At 45.8% G+C, this 27,084-nt stretch overlaps 1 protein-coding gene across 1 annotated transcript in view; it reads right to left on the bottom strand.

Moving 5' to 3' along the window:
* LOC147901227 (uncharacterized) overlaps nucleotides 1-27,084 on the bottom strand; it is a 190,672-nt gene that overhangs the window by 76,851 nt on the left and 86,737 nt on the right. The window contains exons 7-10 of the mRNA XM_087376355.1: nucleotides 12,895-12,991; nucleotides 12,629-12,789; nucleotides 12,247-12,469; nucleotides 11,322-11,531 (exon numbers count right to left, since the gene is read on the bottom strand). Coding sequence (XP_087232481.1) covers nucleotides 11,322-11,531; nucleotides 12,247-12,469; nucleotides 12,629-12,789; nucleotides 12,895-12,991 — 691 coding nt within the window. The remainder of the gene's footprint in view (nucleotides 1-11,321; nucleotides 11,532-12,246; nucleotides 12,470-12,628; nucleotides 12,790-12,894; nucleotides 12,992-27,084) is intronic.

Below are 27,084 nucleotides of genomic sequence, written 5' to 3'. Positions count from 1 at the left end.
GGGGGGACAGTTTGCATTGCACCTGGTGTTTCCACCTCCGACCATTTTCTGGTAGTTTCGTCCATCTCAGACCCCCATCTCAGAGGACGATCTTCCAGTATCAGGATTCCCGATGCCTTATACACAAATGAGACTCTCACAGAGGCAGTCTTGGAGATCTGGGTTTCTCACATGCAAGGGGGGGGTGGCCGCACCTTCACATGTGGCCACAGTACTTGCCAGTATTAACGACTTTTATCATTGTGTCGCTAGTACTAGGCGAGATGAGGTACTCAGTCAGGAGATCGGTATCCACCGGCAGTTGACAGCCCTACAGAGAGAGGAGCGGTAACGACCCTCAGATGCTTGGATCTAGGAGCGCCTTGCTGCAGCGAGGGCTCACTTGTAGACATTGCTAGATCAGAGAGTAGAGTATGCCTTCCATGCATGGGAGTCTTTTTAGATATAGATGGGAGGGAGAGTCAATAAACACTTTTTCTCTACACTTGGTCCCAGACATAGTAGAGAGAGTGTCAGGCAGCTTATTGACTCTGACGGGGTTTTGCAGTCTCATCCGGATTCCGTCTTGCACTTAGCGACAAATTTTTATGCCTCCCTTCTTTCTGCAGACCCTGACACACAGGACAGAGATGTGGCTAGAGATGCAGTTTGGCAACATGCGTTGGTCACACCAGAGATGATATGCTCACTTGATGCACGATTTACTAACACAGAATTCAGGACTGCTCTCTCCGCCTTTCATAAGGGCAAGTGCCCAGGTTCAGATGGTCTTACTCCATCTTTTTTTATAGCCTTTTGGGATATGATAGGTGATCATATTACTTCAGCCCTGCAAGACATTTGGGACTCGGGTGAGATGCCTGACTCACTCACCAAGAGACTTATACACCTTATCCCGAAAGGTGGCAACATGAATTTTGTATCCCATTGGAGACCCATCACTCTTTTGGGCACTCTATACAAAATTCTTGCCAAGGCGATCAGCATCAGATTGCAGCCCCTTCTTCCAGACCTCATCCATGATACTCAGACAGGCTTTGTGCATGGCAGGAGCATATTTGATAACATCTTTCCCTTTGGGGAAGCCTCAGAGTGGGCTATGCAGAGCAGGCAGAGGCTGGCAATTCTACTCTTGGACTTTGAGAAAGCCTATGACAGAGTAGATTGGGGTTTTCTTGAGGGCACTCTTCTACGATTCGGATTTTCAGATGCATGGATTAGAGGGGTGGCCTCCCTTGACAGATTAGCCCACAGCCACGTTTTGATTAGAGGGGTAAGGGGTGACAGGTTTCAGATTTCCAGATCAGTCTGTCAGGGATACCCTTTAGCCCCCTTCCTTTTTCTTTTTGTGGCTGAAGCTATAAGTATCTTTCTTAGATCTCAGGCTCATTTATATGGGCTGAGATTGCCCTTGAGAGGGTGCATCAATTTTACGAGCAAAAACCTATGAGTAGGTTTATCCGAGCGTGTTTTCCAAGAGATTTAAAAAATTGTATTTCCTTAGGAAACATGGTTTTTACACTTTTATTTTCACTAGAACTAGATCCCTTTATCATAAAAATGTACAGAATTGTCACTCATTCAATTTTACATAACATAAATTTTCTTGTTCATAGACATCCTTTGTACCCCTGTTATTACCTTTTAAAAAGTGTTGAAAAATAATTCCTTTAAGGAACATCCCTCATAATCACTCTCAATGTAATAATATTATACATATATAATCACTTATTAAACACATTTATATCAATATGATAAGAGCTTTCTAGTGTTTTAATAGCATAAATAACAAGATATTTATGGATGTGTTTTTAAAGAAGTTTAAATTACTATAAATAAGTATTAACTTGGGCTTATATATCACTCTTATAATAAAGATTTAATATTTAATACTATATATGCAATATTTTTCAAAATATAACCCCGTAGATGTTCTCAAATGGGGTTTTTTGATCAATTTGAGTGGCTGAATGACTATATTTGGACATTCGATATGAAACTTATGCCACTTTTAAAAGTGTTGTCCATGGTAGTTTCGCCAGCGAAACTACCTTGGAAGACCTACTTCAAAGGGGTTTCGCTAGCGAAACTACCTTGATGGCTTGCTTCAATGAGGTTTCTTTGGATAAACCCTTTCATGAGGGGGTTTTCAATGTCACCCCCTATTAAGTAAAAGTTGTAAGAAGAATCATAAGGGAATTTTCATAGAGAAGTCTACTCTACATGTGGGTTTCTTCAAAAGTCATCCCATTATGTTACTCACCATTCCAAAAGATTCATGTAAAGATTTTTGTATAAAATGGGCATTGCTATAATACTTTGCGTATTTCTAAGGGAAACCATGTTTTGTTCGGATCTATTTTTGCCATATTTTTATATAGTTGGAAGCTTTTTTTTTCCTTTGCTCGAACGCTCGGAAGATTTTGCTCAGAAAATGCTCGTCCCCCCCTTGAGACAGGAGCAAGAGCTTCTAGACTATGAGTTGGCTGATGACACTGCCATTTTTATTGAGGTCTCCTCGCAATCACTAGATGCTTTTCGGACAGTCTTGGATATCTTTTGCTCAGCTGCAGGAGCACACATTAACTCGCATAAATCCTTTGGATTTTGGATTAGCAATGAGGACACTCTAGGCTGGGGAGTTGACATTGGCTTCTCCTAGATTCAGAGGGGTGTTCCTGTCAGATATTTGGGATGCCAGGTAGGTTTGGGCATCTCTCCAGCACAGCAGTTTACCCCCATACTTGAGAGTATAAGGAAAAAGCTTCTCTTCTGAAGCTCAGCCAAACTTGACCTTGCATCTAGAGTTGTGGTAGTGAACCAGGTTCTCTTGGCCATTGCCTGGTTTGTGTGTTCATGCTGGTGCCGGTCTAGAGATTGCATCACTTAGCTTATTAGACCAATCAAAAATTTTTTATGGAGTGGACTCGATGGCATGGCAGATGTTGTAGCAGCGAGGGTGGCCTAGGAGACCATTATTCTCCATACATGTGAAGGGGGGCCTTAATATCATTGACCCGGACCTACAATGCAGGGCATTGATTTGTAAGGTGGTGGTGAGGGGTCTCATGCCTGGGCATGAATCTTGGAAGGACTTCTTTTTTGGATGCATTCAGGCTTGCACACCTACCTTGGGAGATGATTGGGTGGACAGCCCTCGCTGGATGTTTGCATTCCCCTCCTTCTTGGAATGATAAGCATGGCTGGTATTTTTCTGAAGTTTACCCTTTCCATGAGTGGCAAGTGCTTGCTCACTCTGACTAGAGGAACGGGCTGTATTGGAAGTCCTCGTTTCTTCTTGTAAAAGCAAGCCAACTAACTTCACAAAAGTGAGTGGAGCAGCCCTGAGCATAATTGTCAAGGAAGTAACAAACGTATCATATGAGGAAGCCATACTATTGAGGGTGATAGAGACCAATTGCTTGTCTTCTATATCCTGCTCATCCCGAATGTCAGTAATCTTTGCAATATGCACTTAAATAGTCTGACCTTCCTGCATGGACAAGTCATTAACCTTATTGTGCAAGGCAATGCTTCTTGCTTCATTCATGACATTCCACATACTTTTCAATCTATCCCAAGCTGCCTTTAAAGTCTTGCAAGACTTGATAGTGGACTTAATGTGTGTCTTCACAGACAATGCAATCAAAGACAAAGCTTGGGCATCCCTGCGATCAAATCTCTTCTGATCTTCTATGGCAACAACCTGGGCACTGGCAGTAGAACCTTGAGTGGTAGTGGAAGATGCACTAGAGCTAGGTGCACCAGGTCTAGTCTCATCCCCATTCACAATGTCCCATAAGCCCTTTCCAACCAAGATATTTTTGAGTGTAAACGACCACAGAGCATAGTTGGGTCCATCCAACTTATTTGCCTCAGTTCATGGTACCAAAATTATCATTGAGAGACATGATTGCGAGCTCAAGAATAAAGGCAAATGCACCTGCAAAGAAAGGACAGCAAATGGACAACCGAAAGACCACTGACTACTATGCAATCACTGCAATGGCATTCACTGACAGTGGCTGCTCTGAAATAGCAGTAAATCTGTTCCAAAAATTCTGCTCAAACCTCAATCCTTTCCGGGATACAAAATGCAATCAAGCACTGTATTTCTGCCCCAAAAGTAGTCCTTAATCACAGGCAAACACTAGCAAAAATGCAATGTACTTTTCCCTCAAAAAATCAGCTTGAATCTCAACCAAACAATGGCTCACAGTGCGATAGCAAACTCTTGCTCAATAGGCATCCAAAAGTGCATCAACTTACAGCCAACGCTTGGCTTCAAAATGCACAATACCTGAGCAGTAATTTGAACTCAATGTGCAGCCCAAAACTGTCCCAAAACACATGTGGGAACACCCAAACTCTCCAAAAGCACCTGTACACAGAAGACACCTGTGCACTATGAATCACAAAGCACTTGTGCAATGCCAAATGCAAGAAACTTGTGCAATGCAGATTGCAAGAGCTACAGCTGAGGGTGCGGGCTGGTACAGGAGCACCTATGTGAACGGGAGTAGCTGCAGCAAGGTAAACAGATCCGGAGAGCAGGCTGTATGAGCAACAATGATACATACGGGCTGGTAGCGCAAGGCACTTGTACGGACGGGCTGACACGAAATATACGGCTCCTACAGGGAGCTTGAAAATGCAGCTGATGATGGATTGTGGGCAGGCGAAGTGTACGGCAATCAGTCCGTACTATTGTACAGATTGCACGACAAACAATCCGTACTATTGTACAGACTGTTTGAAGCGGGATGTATGGGCCTATATGGCCTGTTTGTACATTAGGAGGAGCTTGAGCTAAACAGGAGCAAGTCTAGGAGTTCTTTGCGACAAAAGTGCAATGGGAGCACGTGGGAGAGCGAGAAGCAAGTAGGTAGGCTGAATTGACAGCTCTAATACCACATGCAGGGACAAGAATGGAGATGGATTGTCAACAAAAGAGAACTAGAAGTGAACACAAGTGAACTCCAACTGAAATGTTCAACCAAATCAAGTACAAGTACTTGGTGTATATAGTCCAAGTACTAGAACACACCAAAACTCCAAAATAGACTAAGTCCTAGTCTATCCTACGCCACGATATCATTGTATATATCTCTACATGCTCTACATCTTCAGGAACACAAGTCGTTCATTGTCTAAGTCCGCTGTGGGGCAGATTTTATAGGGTCGGGCAACTCCTTGTTGCTCCTTGCTCCCCTCCTCTCAGTCTCTCTCTCCCTCTCACTCCCTTGTCTCAGCCTCTTCTTTTTCCAGCCCCTCCTATCGCAAGGAGTGTCCAATAGAGCTTCACGGTGTTCGAGTCGGCCTCCTCACCTCGATTGATGAATGGATACACATTCAATCAATCCTGTCTGCTTCCACTGGCTGAAAAAACAATTATTTTCTCGAAAGATGTGTTTCAGCAGCTCAAAAAGAATGTGGAGATAGAAAGTTCTATCGCATCCATGGGCCCCATCCTTCCAGATCACAAGCCAAGGATTGGATGCTTGCAGCCTTTCCGAAAGACCTTGCTCCTCATCTACCAAATGTGCACTTGGTCAAGGCTTCTTCCAAGTGGTTTTCAATTCTCCTAAGGCCACAATTTCAGCGCTCGAGGCTAATCCCTCGGTGCTAGCGTCCAAGAGGATCTTTCTATCACCTTTCACTCCAAGTTTTGAGCTTGTGACTACCCGACCTTCCTCAGGTGTACCATCAGCACCTTGCCACTATTGGAGCCTCCTTTAGAGTGGTCACAAAGATTCCCCCCCTTCCAGGCCTGCCTTCTTGTCCGACAAAGGCGGTTAAGGCCGATGGGGTGGTGCCTAGAGGTAATTGTCTCTGACCCTAATATCACGGATGACCACATCATGCTTCAGCGACCAAATGGATCCTTTTTCCGCCAGAGGATAGAGATTGTAGGCAGACAGGATCAGTACAAGATATACACGAACCACAGGCGCTTTGCTAGAGATTTCCCAAGGAGGAAAAAAAGTGGGACATGGATGATGCAATGAGAAATCATGCAAGATCATGAAGAATTCATGTGTGGCTTGCTAAAGATGAAGGAATCAATCTTGTATTGATGGTTGATCAAGGGTTCTAAGTGGATGTATCCTTGGCAAGCGAATAAAGTCCCCTTGGGGTGGGGTCCCCCCATTTATCGTGCAACATGAGTTTATTTTGTTGCATATGTTTCGTAAGTTTGCTTCTATGTTGCAATTTGATTTCATTTATGAACTCTTTTCCTTATGAACATGGTAAGGCACGTATAAATTGTTATCATAAGATAGACATGATCATTATGTTTCGATTACTATGTATATGAGAGCAATCGCCATATGCATACATACATCATGAAACATTATCCATGCATATCACTATGAAAGTATGTGTGATGATGACTATGAATGCGTAATTAAACAATAGGACTATGTGCGAAAATATGTGTGATGATGACTATGAATGCGTAATTAAACAATGGGACTATGAATTGACAATTAATTACGCATAATGATGATAATTCATATAAGCCGCATGGGTTTAGTTAAGGAGCACTAATTATTCAGTAACAGGCATGTTTATCTCAATCCACAAATTGCTCCTGTTGGTAACTTGATGTAATGGATGTATGGGTGTCCCATTAAAATTCTTGGATAGTAGCACGTAACCATTCCAAAAGCATCCTCTTTTTCTAGTTCACAATTAGCAATGCAAGGGAATTTCAGATCTGCATCATTAGCTGGCAACCACCCAAAGCAGCCCATTCTATGGGTTTTCATATTAGCCTGGATTTATAGAGTTGTGTTGGAGGTCTTTTAAAATGGGAAGATCACTCTTTTCTTTTCGTTGTCCTTGCATGGAGGGAGAAATTTGGAGTGATCCTTCTTGCCCACACAATGTTTGCATGTTATTGAGTCTATCTAGCATTGCCTTGGGGAGTGTAGTTAGACCAAGGTCATTTGGGCAGGGATCATTGGGGTCCTCCACTATGTTTATAAGTTCGGGTCGCCTTCTTGTCTAAATGTCGCTTTGGCATAGTTTGAAATTTCTAGCCACATTCTAGCTCTTTTAAGCTTTGTAGGGTCCTTGATGCCTTGAGTTTTTCATGCTTTGCATAATGTGTTTCGACCTAGGGGTTTTACTCTGGGTGGTTTCTTTCATACTTACAGAAGTGAAAAAATAAGCCTCCAACCTCACAGCTATCGAGACAAACATGCAAGAGCTTAGACGAAGGAACACTGGTAGCCTTGACTCTAGAAGCTAAGAATGATGCTTTGAAGAAGATGCTAGAGGATCTTAAAGCCAGCCAAGGGCAGGTCATGTAGTAAGTGAGTCAAAGCTTGAGACAAAAATGGATGCTTACAATAAAGACATTGAATCTTGGTCTCAGGTAATACAAAGACACAAATCCCAAAGGGTCATCTTGGCAGCGAAAACCCTCATCCTTGTGTACATCTCAGAGATGCTTTACCTAGGCTTCATAGTGTCAGTGGACAACTCCTGGACAATCATATGTTCGAACTTATCCAATTTGAAAGTTCGTAAGAATGGATATGTGGTAGGAAAGGACATAGATAATGGTAACGGCAACGTAGAGGGTAGGGACATGACTGGAGCAAAATGAGAGCCCACATGCATCATGGATGTAGAAACTAGACTCAACGGAGTGGGGTTATGCAAAATAGAAGAAATAGTAGCTTGACCATTGGATGTCAAGTCGGGTGCTGAAGTGGGCACTACTCCCGTTGAAGTGGCTATTGATGAAGACATTGTTGCAAGAGGAGAAGAGGTGCTTTCTTGACCTTGAAGAGCTCCTGAGGAGCTTTTGTCCTTCGTACTTTCCTCCTTCACTTGCTCTCTACTTTGTACTTCCTCTTCTCCAGAGTCCTGATCTGACCACCAGGGATCTTGTTGGTCTAGATCGATGAGAGTTTCGATGAAGTTGCTTGCTCTGGCCACTACTCCAATGGGTTCACTTTGTGCTCGCCCTGAGGACTTCGCCAACTTCCATCTCACATAATGCTTTTTGTATTGAGTCTGGTCGGCAAGAAGTCTTCTCTCCACTCTCCTCAAGTACCTCCTAGGTCTCTCACTAGCTCCTTCAAGGGTATCAGAACTATTCGGCATAAGAACTCTCCCCTCTAGGACCCTCAAATGCCACTTCACTCTTGCTACTCAACACCAGCAGTGTCCCACCATGATCACCATAAACTGTTTGAGGGGAAGGTCCGCTCACTTCCGGAGATGTTACTAGAGACCTAAGGCCACTGACGTGAGAAGCGTGATGCGCAGACCTATGACACAACTCTACCTCAGCTGCACTACACTGTGTGATGCGTGAACCTATGACACAACACTAGTTGAAGATGCTATGGAGTGTTGAGTACTCCTGAGTACTAGAACAATAACAACAAACCCAGAAAGAAGATAAGAAGGAACAACGCTAATAACAGATAACGGAGAAAGCGGTAGACAAGAGCACAACGCGAACAAGTGCATATCATAGAATGAAGGGATCCTCGTACACTAGTCTCTCCAAACAGAGATCAAAGATCACTCATCCACAACAATGCAACAGTAGCTATACACCATAACAATGCAATAGGCGAGCTCGTAGCTCTAGCCTCTCTCCATCTCACTATGAGCACCGTATACAATGGAGAGCACACAACCTCTCCCCCCCCATCCCATAGTCTCTCCGCCTCTCCCTCCCATAGCCTCTTTGCCCCCCTCTCGTAGCCTCTCCACCCCCCCTCATGTAGCCTCTCCGCTCCCCCTCCTGTAGCCTCTCCGTCCCCCCCTCCTGTAGCCTCTCCACCCCCCCCTCTCGTAGCCTCTCCGCTCCCCCCCTCTCTTAGCCTCTCCGTCCCCCTCTCGTAGCCTCTCCGCCCCCCCCTCCATAGCCTCTCTGCCCCCCCTCCCGTAGTCTCTCCGCTCCCCCCCTCCCGTAGCCTCTCTGCCCCTCCTCCCGTAGTCTCTCTGCCCCTCCTCCTGTAGCCTCTCCGTCCCTCCTCCTGTAGCCTCTCCTCACTGGGCTAAACCCCCAGCCCAACTAGGGGGTTAGCTCAGCTAGGGGGTAACAGGAGATATGGTTAGCAAAGCATGGCCCAACCTACCTTCCTCCTCTTGAAAAACCCCTTCCACTCCAGCAGCCTCCAGTAACAAAGCCAGATACTCCACAGTGGCAGCTAGGACACCTTCCCTGTATGCACATATATATGAACGAGGTGGTCTTTTTGACCGACCAATTCTTGGATATCATGAACAAATTTACTTCCTACAGGATCAAGTGAGAGAGCTGAGGATGTAGCTAACGGATGCCATAGCTAGAATTCAAGTCTTGGAAGGACCTGGTGAGAAGGAAGTCATTGACGAGGTTATAAAGTCATGCAATGCTTCCCCCCTACCCCCCAACTAGTCTCTGCAGTCAAGAATCTAGTTCATACTGAAATGCAAACAACCAAGCAAGAAGTGACTGTGGAGTTTGATGCAAAGGTCAACAAAGCTGATATTCAGGAAGAGATTAAAGAACATGCAGCTAGAAAGGATAATGCTTTGAAAATCAAAATTGGGGGGCTTCTAGATGGATGGTATAAAGAAGATGAATCTTTTAGTGATACCTTAGCACATGTCCAAATATCCCTGCGCCCTCCCTAAGCTGATGTACTAGATGGCTTTCATGTTGTCCCATAGACCTCTTGGTCTCCCGTGGATGTTAATAGACTTTCTTTCTTTCTTTCTCAATCCCCCTACAATGCTGAATGCATCCCTATCCCCCTCATCTCCCCCCTTCACCCTCGCCTTTCGGATGGGAAACCCCCTCCCTCTCTCCTATTGGCTGTCCCCTCATCCTTAGCCATCCTGCCGCTGAGTCTCTTCATGTCTCCTGCAACGGCCAGCTTGCGCCAAGTCGGTGCATTGTAACTACTCCATGTGCACTGCCTACAGCCACCTTGTATCTGACAAGGCACCGCCAGATGAACATCTATGCCACCAATGAGTCAGGTCTGCAGAGGTTGGCAGAGCGTGACTGCGCGACATGAAGACCCTTGACGCATGACCATGTGCTTGGGTGATATGTCCTCCTGATGACTATACCACATGTGACTATGCCATCCTGGTGACCATGTCCTCTCCATGACTTGTGTCATCCTGCGACCATGTCATCGCCATGACTTGTGTCATCCTGCAACCATGTCATCGCCATGACTTGTGTCATCCTTGTGACCATGTCATCGCCATGACTTGTGTCATCCTTGTGACCATGTCATCCCCTCACTAAGTGACTGGTCCTGCATGATCTCAGTATAACAAATGGGCTGCACATGGGGTCCAGACAATAGACAGAAACAACTACTGAACCACTGTAATCATGGCCATACAACTGCTTGCATTGTTGAGCACACTTGCACCTTGTTGACATCCAAAACAAGACTGTTTGCTTGATTTGACGAGCTGTGAAGCGCCTGCACTGAGCCTCATTGTTATTGTAGCTGTTTTTCATTGTGAGTTGTGCATGACAAAGGAGTCATACGTTTATCTAGGTGATTGGATGCATTTTCAGCCAGCAATCAGATGCATTGTCTCTGGGGCTGTTAGAGGGCTTCTATTGTCTAACTGAATGTGGGTTCATCCTGCCACTCCTCTTGCTGCCCTTTACTCACAGAATAATGGCATAGCTTACTAGCAAGTCTTTTTTTATGATTAATATTTTGGGATATTGACTTGGCAAATTCACCTTCGTATGGTAACTATGTTGAGTGAATATTAAATACCCTTGTTTGTAAGACATTGTAGACGTAGTTTAGGAGATGATTGCAGTTTTAGTCAAGTGGAACATTTGGAAGGCCTATTGCCTTTAATTGCTTGTGGCCTATCCCATATACCTCAGATACTTCAACACTTATCAAGGTAGATCTTCTTCATACTGTAGGATGGTCAGGGTATCCAAGATGATTGGAGAATGGCCAAAGATAGGCATAAGGCTTTCTTAGTGACCTGGAATTAGGACTTAATCCTCTACATTATATGATCCTACATAATTTAATTCTCCGCCTGGGTGTTTGTTCGCTGTCTAGTTTAGGATTTTCTTTGTTTATTCTTTCTAAATTACTTATCTTTCATAAGTTCTCATGACCCCTTATGGTCGTGCAGCCATGTCATTTTGGCCTTGAGCTACATTTTTGTACAGCCAAGGTTGGTTTCTCATACTAAATGAAAACCTTTCCTTTTTATTATGGAGAAAATCAATTGCATCTACTAGATTTGAGATCAAATCTTTTACATTGCTGCACCTTCCTACACAATTTGAAGGTTTGGACACAAACCCTATCTTTGTCAAGGTACTGAAATAATTTATGGAGTCTGCGTTCCCTGAGACGATTAAGTAGTTGTTGAGACCTTTGGCCAACGTAATGTCCATTTGCACGCTCCTTTCTTTGTTCCAAGTCTTTTGCAGCCAAAGTCTTCTTTTTATTTTCAAGTTCAAACTTTTGCTGATATAGGAACTCACCAATAGGCAAGGAAGCTGCGTTTCTCTGCATAAATTAAAGTATTTTATTCAGAAAACACACAAGGGCATATAGGAAAAAGATAGAAGAGCCTATAATGGTATAGAGTTCTCAAAGTTTAAAGTATTGAAGTGCATATTGCTATCTAATAAAACTGGCATGAGCACAGTGCAACAATAACAACATTTTATTTTCTTTAGCAAGTGTCCTTGGGCGATCTTTATATTATAATTGTACTTCTTTTTCTTTCTGTGAACATTTTAGTTTGGGCAGGAACAGGCAACCTAGTTCTAAACCTTCCTCATTGTGATTCTCATACGTTTCAAAGAATATGGAAACCCCTTTAACACAATCCATGTTACTTTTTGGGTGGTTAAAACTCCTCAATTGTAAAACCCTATATTGAATCCTCTGCTGCTCAAGGAATTGATTTAGAGCCTCACTACTCCCTTCTTTGTCTGACTCTCTCTGTTATGTTGGAGACCTTAGACGAATCCATTATTCCCTCTACCTCTCTCTTTGCACGCTATCTAACAAAAGTCCTTTCTACAAATCACTCTCTTTCTTCCTATTGTTGGCTAACATAATTAAACAGTAGTTTTCTTAATAATCAGGAAAATTTGAAGAGGCTAACCGGGGAACATATTTTCCTGTTGTTCAAATTGATAGGAGTTCCAATGATTCTATTAATAATCAAGAATATCTTCAAGATCTTGGGTCACCAAAAATTAGGATGTCTTGCCTCAGCTAGTGGTTTGCGCCCTGTTTGTGGTCTGAACAGCTCCTGGCCAGTTGATAAGTCCACCGGTTTACAACATTTCCCCTCTATCCTTTTCTTTTTCTCTGTCAGCCTTGTTGCATATTGCATGAGTCTTTCAAATACATTCCCATCATGGTATCTCCCGTCTTCATCAATGCTCCCAGAATTTTTATTGTATCTATTGATCATGGGCCGAAATGTGACTCTGCAAGGAGTTTGTATCAGGCAAGGGTAAAGGCAAAACAATACACACTATGATGGGATAAATGTTTGCATTGGTATTCCAGCTGAAATTCACAAGGACTAACTACAAAAGAAGAAACACAAACATAGAAATAAATGCATGCTACTTTATTTGCCTCACCCCTCTGGAAACCATTGTACATATTCTGCCTGACGCCTCCGGCGGTTTTCAGCATCCCAAAAGAGCTGATCAAAGCGACTGTACCGAAGATCCTCTTCATCTGGTGGTCGTTGGTTTATTCGAGGTCTGAATGTACATTCCATAAATTTGGCCTCCCAAACCTAATCAAATTGACATTCTACCAATAAGCTGCAGTGCAATAGCCTATGCCATATGTCTTTGGCAAAATGCAACATTCAAGAATCTCCACATTTAATTATGATTACCTCTTGACGCAATCCTTGCAGATCTTGCCTCGGTTTCTCATTTAGAAGCCTATTCCAGACGGGCCCCTCCTCACGCCTGATTTGCTTTGCCAATTTGCTAAGAAAATTTTCCACAACCACATAAGAAGGATGAATTTCTGAACAAGCAAATAGTATTCAATGAGTCTAGAAAAAGAATTACAATCTACATACAAGCTGCATCTTTTCTTTTGTAGAAACTAAGGGGGATCAGGCAAAGGACACCACTTGATTGGAATAATTAGCCAGCTGGGCTACAGCGAAACTTTTTACAACAATATTGAAGCTACAGATCGAGGCTTAAGCATGGATTGAGCACATGTAGTACTAAGAAATTCAAACTTAAATCTGTTGGCTGTCTTCCGTACAACAAGAAGTCTGTTCAAATGTTTTCTGTCTCAGCTTGTTGCTGCTGATCTCATGAGTCATGGCTCCCTGAGAGTCAGATATAGTGATTCTTTGCATCCAGCCAAGGGACGAAGGAAAGATACCATGACTGGTCCTGTATAATGTATGGGATCCAAACTCAACTCTCAAGTTGAAAGATCCATGATCCTTCATATATTTTAGAGGTGTACTCTGCAATTGTATACTCCATGTAGTCTGGACACAGAGATCCAGGGGAGCACATTCAAATGAGTGATATGCACAACCTACATAATCCAAATCACCACATGCATGTGGAAGCGGAAAGAAATCGTTTTGAACATAAAGGAATGAGGGCATCCCTGATGTACATGATTGGATAAAGAAGAGTTCACTAAGCCTCATAAAGCGAGCCCGTAACAGAAAGTTAGCTCACTTTCATTTGTGCCCATGACTTCTTTGTCAAATCTAGCCAAGATGTTTGTTAAAATTTTAATGCTTCCCTTTCTCATTCACTCCTGGTTCTAGATTTTTCTCAAAATGACCTTTTGGAAAGAAATGCATTTATTTAATTTCAAAAGATAGAAGTGCCGGAGCTGTATAGCCAGAGTAGCAGAGTCTCTGTCCACTGATGACACAACAGAGACTCAAAGAACATCAACTGGATGTGTAAAGCCACCTCGTACCATACCGTGTATGAAGGAAGAAAATGCGACAATTCACACCCAGAGGAACGCTCTTGCTTTATCTTTAGCCTGAGAATAGACCAAACAACTATTCCAACGGCTCATTATGGTATGTATGGTCCATAGCAAATTCTGGGGGATAATCCCTTTGTCCTTGACCCTGTCCTCCCAAATAACCTGTTTGCTGCATGCACATGGCATCTTCTAGAGTGCAAACTGGAAATTACCTCTCAGAGCAATCCAAATATGGAAGAAGCAAAGGCGATCATGGTTGTCATTGGTGAGTGCATGATGATGTTGAAGCTTTGAGACACAGTTGTCGTTTATTAAACGTAGAGCAAGTCCATTAATCCACTGCTACATACTCTTGAGGTAAGGCCTGGCCGGCACATCTCCACAAATTCTTAAATATACCAGCAGTGAGGTAACCATGAAAGGAAAAACAGGGCATAAGGATTATCCACCGTCTCAGCAGCCACGAAGAGCTCCTCCTGATCTGCAGACAGATTCTGCTATTTCAGTTTCATGGACAGCGCCTGCCTCCCCAAGTCGCAACAATTGAACCCTCTTAAGATGCAATACTCAATTCTAGATTCTCTCTAGATGATCCTAAGGCAGGGAGCTGCCTTTTTTGCACTCCTTGGGAGCTGCCATGTGCCCTCCCCAAGCAGATGTACTAGATGGTTTTTTGCTGTCCCATAGATCTGTCGGTTTCCTGTGGACATTAATAGAGTTTCTTTCTTTCTTTCTACCACCAGGGAACATCGTTGGTACACATACGTGACCTTACACAGCCCCTACAAGCAAACACAACATCAATGCCCATGTGCTGCTATCCAACTGGCTTTTGCTCTATCTCAATTCAGAGATCCTTCTTATTTTTCATTACTGTTTCATTCTTATAAGTTTTATTCTTAATGTTTCATTCTTATAAGTTTTAGAGATTCTTGTCTTCGTCACTGAAATATGGTAGGCATACATCCATAGGATATGGAATATTCCATGCAGCCACATGGGACCAAGTAAGGGAGCATTTTATCTAACTGAACAAGGACGGCTTCATTCCATACTAGGATACCTACAGATCCTTCTCCTCCAAGGCAGTACGGATGACCATGGGCCAGCTCAAGACCTCATCATAGATTTCAGATTGAGGTAGGTCGCAAGATGCAGCCCCGAAACACCTCAAAGACCTGAGGCTCTGCACCCTTTGTGATACACATGAGGTGGAGATGTCCCAATGTGATGTCCCAGCTACTATGAGATCTGAGGTAGATACCACTACTTTTATCCCATGGATACACGGATACAAGTAGAGTCATTGGCTACTCAGATAAGAGATGTGACACACTCTTCATACATGGTTAGCCAAATTAGGTATAGACTCAGCCCAAGCGGTGGCTCCCAAGGTCACCACCATCTCATCCTGAATCCCAACGAAGACCTAGAACAGATCCACATTGTGCAATCCTCTCTCCCCTACCTTCATCCCCTAGGCTCTACCTCCCTTTCAAGCTCAGCCCCTGGTCCTCCTAGCTAAATTTGTCACGTGTGCTGCTGCCGAAATTCGCAACACCTGGTTACTTCAGTCTGTACAATGGGCTGCACAGGTGCTGGCTCCAACTTCGACTGATTCGGCAACTGCTGCTGCTCCAGTTTCACACCATTGCTGCTGATAGCAAGGCCAGAAAACGAGGTCATGCTGCTTGTTTGGGCCATACATTGGGATGTACTTGGCCATACATTTTGGCTCACCTTTTGAAGCTTGAACTGTCTCGAATTCCCAGCTCCTTGGTGTGCCTGCAGGCTCTCAATTCCAGCCTCGATTTTGAGGCTCTTTCCTTTGCAGAGATTGTGGCTTCTCAGAGGCAGATTTAGCTAGCTTTCCCAGTTCCTCTCCCTCTCCCTCTCCAACTTCCTCTCAGCCTCTCCTTTTCAGCCCCTCTCAGCCCCTCCGCCTCAGCCCCTTCCCCCCTCAGCGTATCAGCTTATCCCTCTCTCTCTCAGCCTCTCCCTTCGGCCCTCGGACCCTTCTTCCCCCTCAGACCTCCCTATCACCTCAGCCCCTCCCTATCAGCCCTCATCCTCTCCCTTACACCTCAGCTTCTCCTTAGGTCCTTCCTGCTTCTCCCTACCTCCTCTCAGCCCTCTCCCCCTCCCCCCTCCCTCTGTTCTCCTCAGCCCACCCCCTTCCTGTCTCTCCTCTTCTACCTCTCCCATGGCAGCAAATTTGGGAAGGACGGACTTCACCGCATTTGAATTGGCCTTTCGCCTCGATTGACGAATGGATTCTCATTCAGCCACAATCCTCGACTGCTTCCACCAGCCGCGAGATAAGGCATCTTCTCTAAAGATGAGTTGTAGCAGCTCAACAAGGATGTAAAGCTTGAAATCTCTACTTCTCTCTTTGCCCTCATCTTTGGGTCCCACCCTTCCAGGTTACAGGCTAGGGATTGGATGCTCGTACCTTTACCGGGAGATCTCTCACCCCATCTTACCAACACTTGCTTACTGGGACGAGGCTTCTTCCAGATGGTTTTTGATACTCCTGAGTCTGCAGCTACAGTGCTTCAGACTAACCCCTTGGTGCTAGGCCCTAGGAGGATATTTCTCTCACCCTTCACCTTGGTTTTCGACTATATTATAAAGGACAATCAGATTACATCCCTCTTCATCTGATTTCTTGGCCTCCCTCAGGTGTAACATCGACTCCTTCCTACCATTGGAGCCACTTTTGGTTTGGTCACAGAGATCCCCCCCCCCCCCCCCCCCTCCCTGGCATGCCTGCTTCAGCAGTGTTGGAGGTAGTTAGGTCCGATTGGGTGCCTATAGTTAGGGTCCTGATTTCTGTCCCTAACATCATGGATGATCATATTATGCTTCAGCATCCAGATGGCTTTTTCCTTTCGCCAAAGAGTCGAATTACTAACACACAAGATCAATGCAGGATATGCAGAACCCTTGGGCACTTTACTAGATATTTCCAAAGAAAGAAGAAAAGATCCAAGCGGTCTTTGCTCCTCCAGAACCCTTGGGCACTTTACTAGAGATTTCCAAAGAAATAAGAAAAGACCCAAGCGGCCTTTTGGTGTACTGCTCTCTTGGCATCTACTTCTCGTCACCCTGTACCTTTGAGGCAGGCTAGTAGGCATGTTCCAATGACACACCCAACAGCAGCAGCGCATCCAGGACTCTCAACATTGTCCGCACCTGTTGCCCCCTATTGGGTACCAGTCAGGGCAATTGATCCTCCACCTTCTTTACAGGAGGACACCTCCCGTGCTCCCAACCCTCCATAGATTCGAGCGGGTGATATTCTCATTTTAGTCATGGCTACAGATGTCCCTGCCCCCAATCCACCAGAGGCAGTTCATGAGGGGCCATCCAGTGCCTCACTCCCCGCTAGAGATACCTTAGATCGACCTTTGGATAGGACCAATGATGATGTTCATTCTGATTTTTAGAGTCTTGGCCCTTCTCTAGTGCAGCTCCTTGCCTCTTTTGCTCTTCAGCCTACCTCTCTCGATAGAGGCAAGGGGGTTGCCTCTTCTTCACATTCTTTGAGTGCGAGGATTCTTTGTACTCCTTTGCCAGGCTGGATTCATAGGCGCCCCTTCTTTGTAGTGGCAAATATGACATATATTGGAGAGGAGGAGTTTGTACCCTCCACTTTATCCCTATCGACGACAGAGCATTCCCCTCTGCAGGTGTAGGGATTCTTTCTCCCTTGGATTCTCCTCCCCTTGGTAGGAGGGATTCTACCCGCAGAGTTTTGTTTCAACTACCAAGTCAGGTAAGGTGTTCCATCCGACTTTGTCGCGCCAATGAGGATTGTTAGTTGGAACATACAAGGCCTTGGGGGTGGCCACATCGCCATTGTAGGCAATTGATTCATAATCAGCTTCATTCAGGTATTACTGGGGGGCCCATTGATATTCTTTTTGTTCAAGAACACAAACTGGATGCCAGAGATTGTGCCAAGTCAAGCAAACTTCTTTTCAGTCACACCTTTTGGCCATCTGCCTTGGGCACTAGGGGAGGTACATGCATTTCAATTTCGCAATCTTTTTTTCCCTTGGTTATTGGACACCGGTGATCATTCCTTGTAGAGATCAATGGATTATTCTCATGATTGGGGGACGTAAAGTTGGCTTTCTCAAACTTTATGTCCCCAATGATAGAGGTAACCGTGTTCTTATGTGAGAGGAGTTGCTCTCTTGAGTCCCTATTGCAGATTCATGGGTTATTGGAGGTGACTTCAACATGATTGAATTGCCTTCAGATAAGAAAGAGGGTAGAGAGGGAGGCATTCACTCCTTGGATGTAGACACATACAAAGATATGGTGGTATAGAGGATAGATTAGGACTTAGTCTATTTTGGTGTGTAGTACTTGGATACTATATATACCAAGTACTTGTACTTCATTTTCATTGAGCATTCTATTGGAGTTTCTATGTGATCACTTCTTGTTCACTTATGCTCACAACCTTTCTCCATTTGCTCCTTCATGTGGTATCAGAGCCACACTCACTAGCACCCAGTTCTTGTCTTGCTTCCCACCACCAAGAAAATTCTCCAGTGTCAGTGTGTTACTTCTGTAGGAATAAGAATGGAAAAGAGTTGTGAACACAAGAGAACAAGAAGTGAACACAAGTGAACTCCAACTGAATGAAGTACAAGTACATGGTATATATATAGTCAAAGTACTAGAGCGCACTAAAACTCCAAAATATACGAAGTCCTAGTCTATCCTACACCATCATATCATTGTATATATCTCTATAAATCCCCCCTCAATGATATGGCTGAAATGCTCTGGAATGATCTCAGAAGTACCTGAAAATGTTGACCATTTACCCCCCTATGATGATGTCCCCTTCGATATAGTTCACTTTGAGGATGACACTTCTCATGCTACAAATGGGCTGCCACATGATGAGGAGGCTTCTCCCTCTCATGTTCCCGATACGCAGCCACTAGGAGGGGAAGGACAGCCCCATATTCAGAACATTTGGAAGCATTACCATTGTCGTGGCAAGGATGCCATTCTAGATGGTGCAACCAATGGGACGGCTGAGAAATCAGTCCCAAAATGGGCTATGTTGACTCTTCAGGATACCACAGATCAGCCTATTTTGGGGAGAACCAGGGCCAGCAGCACATGGTCCACTCAAAAGCATGTGAACTTTGCACTTATGGCCTCAGTAATGGATGCTGAAATTGAACCTCAGAGGTTTGAGGATGCTCATGGACATCCCGCATGGCAGAAGGCCATGGAATCAGAAATTAGATCCATTGAGAAGAACCACACATGGGATTTGGTTAATCCTCCAGTTGGGAAGAATATTGTGGGTACTAAATGGATATACAAAGTCAAGTACCATGCAAAATGGCACTGTTGAGAAGTACAAAGCTTGTTTGGTTGCCAAGGGGTATGCTCAGAAGGAGGGGATATACTATGAGGAGACCTTTGCTCCCGTAGCCAAAATGACAACCATTCAAAGTGTCATTTCCCTTGCTGCACATTATGGTTGGGCAGTTTATCAAATGGGTGTCAAACCTGCATTTTTCAATGGAGACCTCAAGGAAGAAGTTTATGTGCACCAGCCCCAAGGTTTTGAGGTTAAGGGAAAGGAGCACAAGGTATGCAAGTTGAGGAAAGCTTTATATGGGTTGAAACAAGCACCTCGTGCATGGTATTACAAGATACATAAGTTTTTGTTGTCCCAAGGCTTTATAAACACTTATATATAGCCTAATCCATATGTTTTGCAAGAGAACTAAGATTTGATCATTCTTGTGCTTTATGTGGATGACATAATACTCACAGGAGTAATACACAGCATATTGCAGCACTGCAGTCTGTGTTGTGTCAGTCATTTGATATGACAGATCTGGGTTTGTTGCATTTTTGTCTGGGCATTGAGTTTTGGCAGACCCAAGAGGGTATATGCATGTCACATGCAAAGTATGCCAAGGGTATCTTGCAGAAATTTCACATGGAGAATTGTAAGCCAATGGCCACTCCATTGGGAAAGGGAGTCAAGCTTTCAAAGCATGAAAAGGCTGAGCCGTTTGATGGTACACTATACACACAGTTTGTGGGCAGCATATGCTCCACTAGGTCAAACATTGCGCCACAGGGTTACTTTCTTAGTTCATGCGGCATTGTCCCACTGTCACATGGATTGGCATGCAGCCAAAAGGGTCCTCTGTTATGCGCTTACTTATGGGCTGCATTATGCATCAAATGGTGACATCAACATGAGTGGCTTCACAGACTTAGATTGGTCAAGCGACATTGACGACCGCAAGTCCACTTCAGGCCATTGCTTCTCATTGGCCTCAACGTGCATCTCATGGCTCAGTAAGAAGCAAGACCATGCGTCTCTCTCCTCCAGAGAAGCAGAATACAAAGCTAAAAATTCAGCCACTATGGAATGTATGTGGTTAAGGAAGCTTCTGCATGACTTGCATCATGCTCAGGATGGTGACGCAACTGCGATCTTCAGTGACAGCCAGAGTTGTATTGCTATTGGAAACAATCCTATATTTCATGCTCGCACGAAACACATAGAAATCACTATCATTATGTGTGGGATTGTATCACAGATGGCTTCATTAATCTCACATATTGTTCCACTGAGGACAATGTGGCGGATATCTTCACTAAAAGCTTGTCAATGCCTCTATTTACATGACATCGACATGGCTTGGGGATACGAGACATTCAAACAATGTCAAGGGTGAGCTCCAGGAGGATCTTTTTGACACCTTTCTCATTGGGTTTGACCCTGTGGAGGAGGACAGCCCGACAACTTCACTTTTCATCGACTCCTACACTCCATTGGAGCCGCTTTCCGGTTGGTTACTGAGATTCCCCCTCTCCCTGGGATGCCTTCTTCGGCAGCAGAGGCAGTCAGATTGGATGGGGTACCTCGGATTAGGGTCATTGTCTCTGAGCCTAACATCACGGATGACCACATTATGCTTTAGCATCCGGATGGCTCTTTCTTCAGACAGAGAGTCGAGATTGCAAGGAGACAGGATCAGTGCAAGATTTGTAGGACCCCTGGGCACTTCACCAGAGATTGCCCAAGGAAGAAGAAAAGGCCTAATAGGTCCACGGGTGTAGCGCCCCATGGACCTACCTCACGACACGTTGTACATCTTGTTGGACCTTCTACTTCTCGCCCAAGACCTTCGGCCTCTCGTCTTGGTCCTTCTTCAGCGCGTCCAGGACCTTCAGCACGTCCTGCTCCAGTCGTCCCTCGCTAGGTGCCAGTCAGAGTTGGTGAGCCAGTTACCCTTCATGAGACTACTGTTGGTGCCACGCACACTCGACCACAGGCAAGAGATATTACTATCCTTGTTTCTTGTGCTGATGAGGTTGCTCCTATCCCCCAGCTGTTAGCGGGAAGGAGATGGATGAGGTTGTTCCTATACCCCCAGTTGTTCCTGGGAAGAAGCTCCCACTAGATCATTGCTGAATCTTGTGCCTTACTTGCTAAAAATGCTATCAGTTTGTGCTTGGCTCCGCTAGCAGTCCTCTTCCTCTGCTCTCCCTTCCATACCTATTGATAGGGGCAAGGGGGTTATTGCTCCCACTCTCGCATCTGCAGGGGTCTTACGTACTCCTACGCCAGATGCATCACACATGAATTCTTTTGCTGTTTTGGCTGACATGGTAGAGTTTGAGATAGAGGAGGAGTTTGTACCCTCTACTTTTGGAGAGCAGGTCGTTGAGATTACTGTGGATAGAGCTTCCCCTACTATAGGTGTGGGAGTGCTTTCTCCCGTTGACTTTCCTACACTTGAGAGGAGGATTCTTTCCTAGGAGAGGATTGTCTCCACTGCTACCAAGTCGGGTAGGGTTTTTCATCCAGCCATTTCCTCTAGCCGATGAGGATTGTTAGTTGGAACGTTCAGGGCCTCGCAGGTGTACCTCGCCACCACCATAGGCAGCTGATTCGTGACCAACTTCATCCAGGTGTTACTGGGGGTGTTACAATAGAGACACCCCAAGCAGTTGCTATCTTCACGCGTGGACATGCGTTGACCCCATGTTGACCATGTGTCAAAACAGGTCAGCCACACAAGATGAGGGGTTGACCACACAGGTTCATCCAAGAGTACTATCAGAGGCGACCATGCATCGACGCATGTTAGCCACATGTCGACATATGTCAACCACAGGTCAACCAGGAGTACCATGCCCAAGGTGATCTCATCGAGAGTTGCGCACATGGAGAGTGAGCTTAGCACATGGAGCAGTCAGGAGTATTTACAATTACACAGTGGTTCAGTGGTTTAGTGGTGCGGTGATCTAGCTCACCTGCACATGGAGTATTTACACCACCTTGACTAGAAGAGGCTGGTGAGTCAGGAAGTCAAGAAGTCACCATAGCCATCAAGAAAGCCAGCGGCGCAATCAGGAGAAAGGGGAAAGATTCTTAGCGAGGAGGGGACCCTCCAAGGCACGGGGATGAGGATGAAGGAGAAGGTGGAGAGGGGAGGGGAGATTCAGCATTGAGCATTCGGCGTTCGGCATTGAAGCGGGAGAGAGGAGAGTGTGAGGAGAGATAGAGGCTGGAGGTACGAGCTCACCAAGGGGAGAGTGTGGAGAGACCTGTGTGTACCCCTCTATCTACTATGGGGATAGACCTGTGTGTTCCTGTGACTTGCGACTTGTGACATGTAGGTGTTGGTCCAGTGATACATACTTTGGCCATCTTGGTCACTTTCTCATCCTTCCTGTCTCTTTCTAATATGGAGATTGTTCACTAGTGTATGACGACGTTTCTTCTTATGCTTATGTTGTGGGGTTCTCATGTGATTGTCATTTAGCATAGTGCACTCGTACATCGTTGTTCATTGCAGTACACCCTACAACACCAGCACACCACTGCACCGTGCACTCCGTGCGATCCATTGTATTAGAGCATTGCAACACCCACGCTTCCTACGCCAGTGGCCTTTGGCCTCCGGTAACACCTCCAGAAGGATAGGAACCCATTCATGCAGATAGTTTATGGCGATCATGGTGGGACACTCCTGGTGTTGAGTAGCAAGAGGGAAGTGGAGTTTTAGGGTCCTAGAGAGAGTTCTTATGCCGAGTAGTTCTGATACCCTTGAAGTAGCGACGAGTGAGAGAACTAGGAGGTACTTAAGGAGAGTGAAGAGGAGACTTACGGCCGACCAAACTCGATACAAAAAGCATAACGTGAGACGGAAGTTCGCAAAAGTCCTCAGGAAGAGCACAAAGTGAACCTATTGGAGTTGTAGCCAAAGCAAGTAACTTCATCGAGACTCTCATCGATTTGGACCAACAAGATTGGTGGTGGTCAGATCCCGGCTCCGGAGAAGAAGAAGTACAAAGCAGGGAACGGGTGAAAGAGGAAAGTACTAAGGACGAGGGCTCCTCACACGTGCATCAAGGTCAAGACAACCCCTTAGCTCCTGTTGCAATGATGTCTTCATCAGCAATAGCAACCACTACAGCCACTTCAACGGGAATAGTACCCACTTCAGCGCCAGATTCGACATCCACTGCCATTTCGTCTGCCATGCATAACCCTGGTCCTTCGAGTCTAGTTTCTACATCCGGGGCACCCGTGGGTTCACCTTTTGCTTCGAATATGTCACTACCGTTGCGATTATCTCTATCCCTCCCTCCTCCTTATCCATCCTACATGGCTTCCACCCCTTCGTTCTCCTTCCCAACTGCCTCGGCATCCCTATTGACCCCCACATTCCCCATGTCTGCACCATCTACTTTCGCAACAGCAGTGCCCGCAGCATATGCAGTACCGTCTATCTCCACTATGGCTACATCAGTAGTATCTGCACTAGGGCGGTCTCCTACACAGGGTGTTGTCTCATCATCCCACCATATGTCTCCTTAGTACCCACATTGAGTACTGCTCCATCGGGAGGCCCTTCTGCTCTTTCTTTCGCCTCAGCTTCCAAGGTGAGTGCGATGGTTCTTAGTCCTAAAGAAAAAGCAAGACTTCTTGAGTTACTCAACAAAGTCCATGTGAAGACTCAAAAGTTCAAAGGTCATCTACATGAGGATGCAGAAGCTCATGTGAGGAAGTTTCTCACAGCATGCAAAGCCAAAGGTGTGGAGAATGAGCATGCCTTTCTACGCATCTTTCCTTCGTCATTAGAGGATGCAACCGATGTATGGTATAGCCAATTTCCGGCTGACCTTTTTCAAACTTGGACAGCTCTTCTCCGCCTGCCCTCTCTTCTCCGCCCCCCTCTCCTAGCCTCTCCACCCTACCCTCTCCTCCCTACCCCTCTCTTCCTCTCTGCCTACCCTCTCCTCCCTAGTCTCACCTACCCTCTCCTCCCCCTTTCCTCCTTACACCCTCTCCTCTCCCTCCCTTCTTCCCTTGCCCTCACTCTCCACCAAGAACTCCCCACCAAGACCCAATTCTATTACGACCACTTCCTATGAGTATCAGAGGAGGGATTCATTATCAAACCTTAGTATCTGGAGGATAGACGAGTATCTCATGCACTGAGGATTGCCATCGGTCAGATACGGGTTTCATCCCATCAGCTGAGGATTCAGGCACGGAGAGCAGCGGGTATACCTAGAGAGCAGAGGATCTGCATGCTATGTACACTAGGGGCAGTTGAGATAAGGAGCATTTCCTTTGTGTTTGCCCAGCCTACTATGAGATTCGAGGATGCTACCACTGTCTCTACCTAGAGGGGAATGACTTCGGTCCTTTGTCACGACTGATCCATTTCCATGACCAGGTCTGTATCGGACTCTATCTGACGGAGATGCGACAGCACAGGGAGGCGCTTCTACGATAGATCAAAGAGCAACAGGGGTTAGTCAGACCGGGCACAGTGGCACGCCACAGACTTCTATACATTTGAGTCAGCAGCCCCCGGACACAATGGAGTGGAGGAAGAGGAGCTAGCTGATATGATAGCAGTCTAGATGAGCAGCCAGCACAGTATTGCCGAGAGAGGGACGTAGAGGCCACATGTGCAACAGAGAGACCCCATAGTACACTCTATTGAGGTCCAACCTATCACAGCTTTCCTCAGAGGAGACCGATAGAGACAAGGGATCACTCTAGACATAGCCTAGAGAGTCTAGAGAGTGAGAAGACAGCGCCCCCCGCCACAGCTCGAGACATCTCAATAGACGCAGATACGAAATATTTTTGCAGCCCACCAGAGAGCCATCACTGTACCACGCTTCAGTTTCATCACAGCGCTTGGATAGATTGATTGATATGATATGATTATGATTATGTTTATGATTATCATTCTGTTAGCATAGATTAGTACTCAGCAAGGGTCCTAGCGTATCCTTTGCTTCAGCCCACTGAGGCTTGTATGAGTTCGCTTTTCTGTGTGCTTTGTCCCATAGGCCTGCGAGATCTCCCGTGGACGTTAATATATCTTTCTTTCTTTCTTTCTTTTCTCTCCCTCCTGCTGCCCCCTGCACCCTCTCCCTCTTCCCCTGCTGCCCCTTCTCCCCTTAGCCCCCACCCTCTCCCTCTCCCTCCCTGCTATCCTCTTCTTTCCTAGCCCTTCCTAGCAGCACTGTTGGCCGAACGAAGCTTTTTGTTTTCGAGTCGGCCTTGACATCTTGACTGACGATGGCCCAGCCTTCAACAATCCTCGCCCACTTCCACCGGCCACGAAAACCATCATTTTCTCAAAAGACGAGTTGCAGCAGCTCAAAAAAGATACTGAGCAAGAAAGCTCAACATTGCTCTTTGCTCGCATCCATGGGTCCCACCCTTCTAGGTTACAGTCCAAGGACTGGATGCTCGCCACTCTACCTGGAGACTTCGCAGGGCACTTCACAGATGTTTGTCTGCTTGGGCGAGGTTTCTTCCAGATTGTTTTTTACTTCTCAGAGGTAGCACGTACAATGCTGCAGGCTAGCCCGTTAGCACTGGGTTCCAAGAGGATTTTTTTGACTCCTTTTTCTTTGGGGTTTGATCCTGTCGAGAAAGACAGTCGGACGACGTCACTCTTCATCAGATTTCCAGGCCTTCCTCAGGTGTACCATCGACTGCTACATTCCATTGGAGCCGCCTTTGGAGTGGTTACTAAGATCCCCCCTCTCCCTGAGATGCCTACTCAGCAGCAGAGCCAGTCAGGTCCGATGGAGTACCGTGTGTTGGGGTCATTGTCTCTGACCCTAACATCTCGAATGACCACATTATGCTTCAGTGTCCAGATGGCTCCTTCTTCAGATAGAGAGTCGAGATTGCAGGGAGACAGGATCAGTGTAGGATTTGCAGGACCCTTGGGCACTTTGCCAGAGATTGCCCAAGAAAAAAGAAAAGACCAAAAAGATCCACGGGTGTGCCTCATAGCTTCACCCGACCTGGACCTTCTTCACGACCAGTTCCTACTGCCTCACGCACTACTAGACCTTCAACTTCACAGCCAGGACCATTAGCCTCTCGTCCTGGTACCTCTACAGTGCGGACAGGACAGTCCAGCATGTCCTGCTTTGGTTGTCCCCCGTTGGCTAGACCTTCGACTTCATAGCTAGGACCATCAGCCTCTCGTCTTGGTACTTCTACAGCGCGAACAGGACAGCCAACATGTCCTTCTTCGGTCGTCCCCCGTTGGGTGCCTATCAGAGTTGGTGAGCCAGTACCTCAGGCTACCACTGACGGGGCCGCGGACCCGTCTCTTCAGATAGGAGACATCCCTGTCCTGGTTCCATGTGTAGATGAGACTACTCTTGACCCTGTTCAGATACAGGAGCGCTCATCTAGGGAGAATCTTTCTGCAGAGACCCGTGCTTTACTTGAAAACAATGACAAAGTTGTGGCTGAGGTCATGCAGTTGTGGCCACATCATCTGTCTACACCTGACAGAGGTAAGGGGGTTATTGGTTCCACTCCTCCTTCCGCAGGGCTCCTTCGCACTCTTGCGCCAAAGGTACTCCTTCACACTCCTGCGCCAGAGGTACTTCGCAGGAATTCATTTTCAATTCTGGCAGACTTGGCTAAGTTTGAGGCAGAGGAGTAGTTTGTATCCTCCATGCTTGGGGAGCACTTCTTCTAGGACAGAGTTTCCCCCTCAGCAAGGGGGGAAGTGCTTTCCCCAGTTGACTTCCCTCC

The sequence above is a fragment of the Dipteris shenzhenensis genome, chromosome 6, assembly GCF_047967505.1.
Source record: "Dipteris shenzhenensis isolate YYH24624 ecotype China chromosome 6, Dip_SZ_1.0, whole genome shotgun sequence".
NCBI classification, from domain to species: domain Eukaryota; kingdom Viridiplantae; phylum Streptophyta; class Polypodiopsida; order Gleicheniales; family Dipteridaceae; genus Dipteris; species Dipteris shenzhenensis.
The sequence above is the reverse complement of the archived record's forward strand: the minus strand, read 5'-3'. Positions and strand labels throughout refer to the sequence as shown.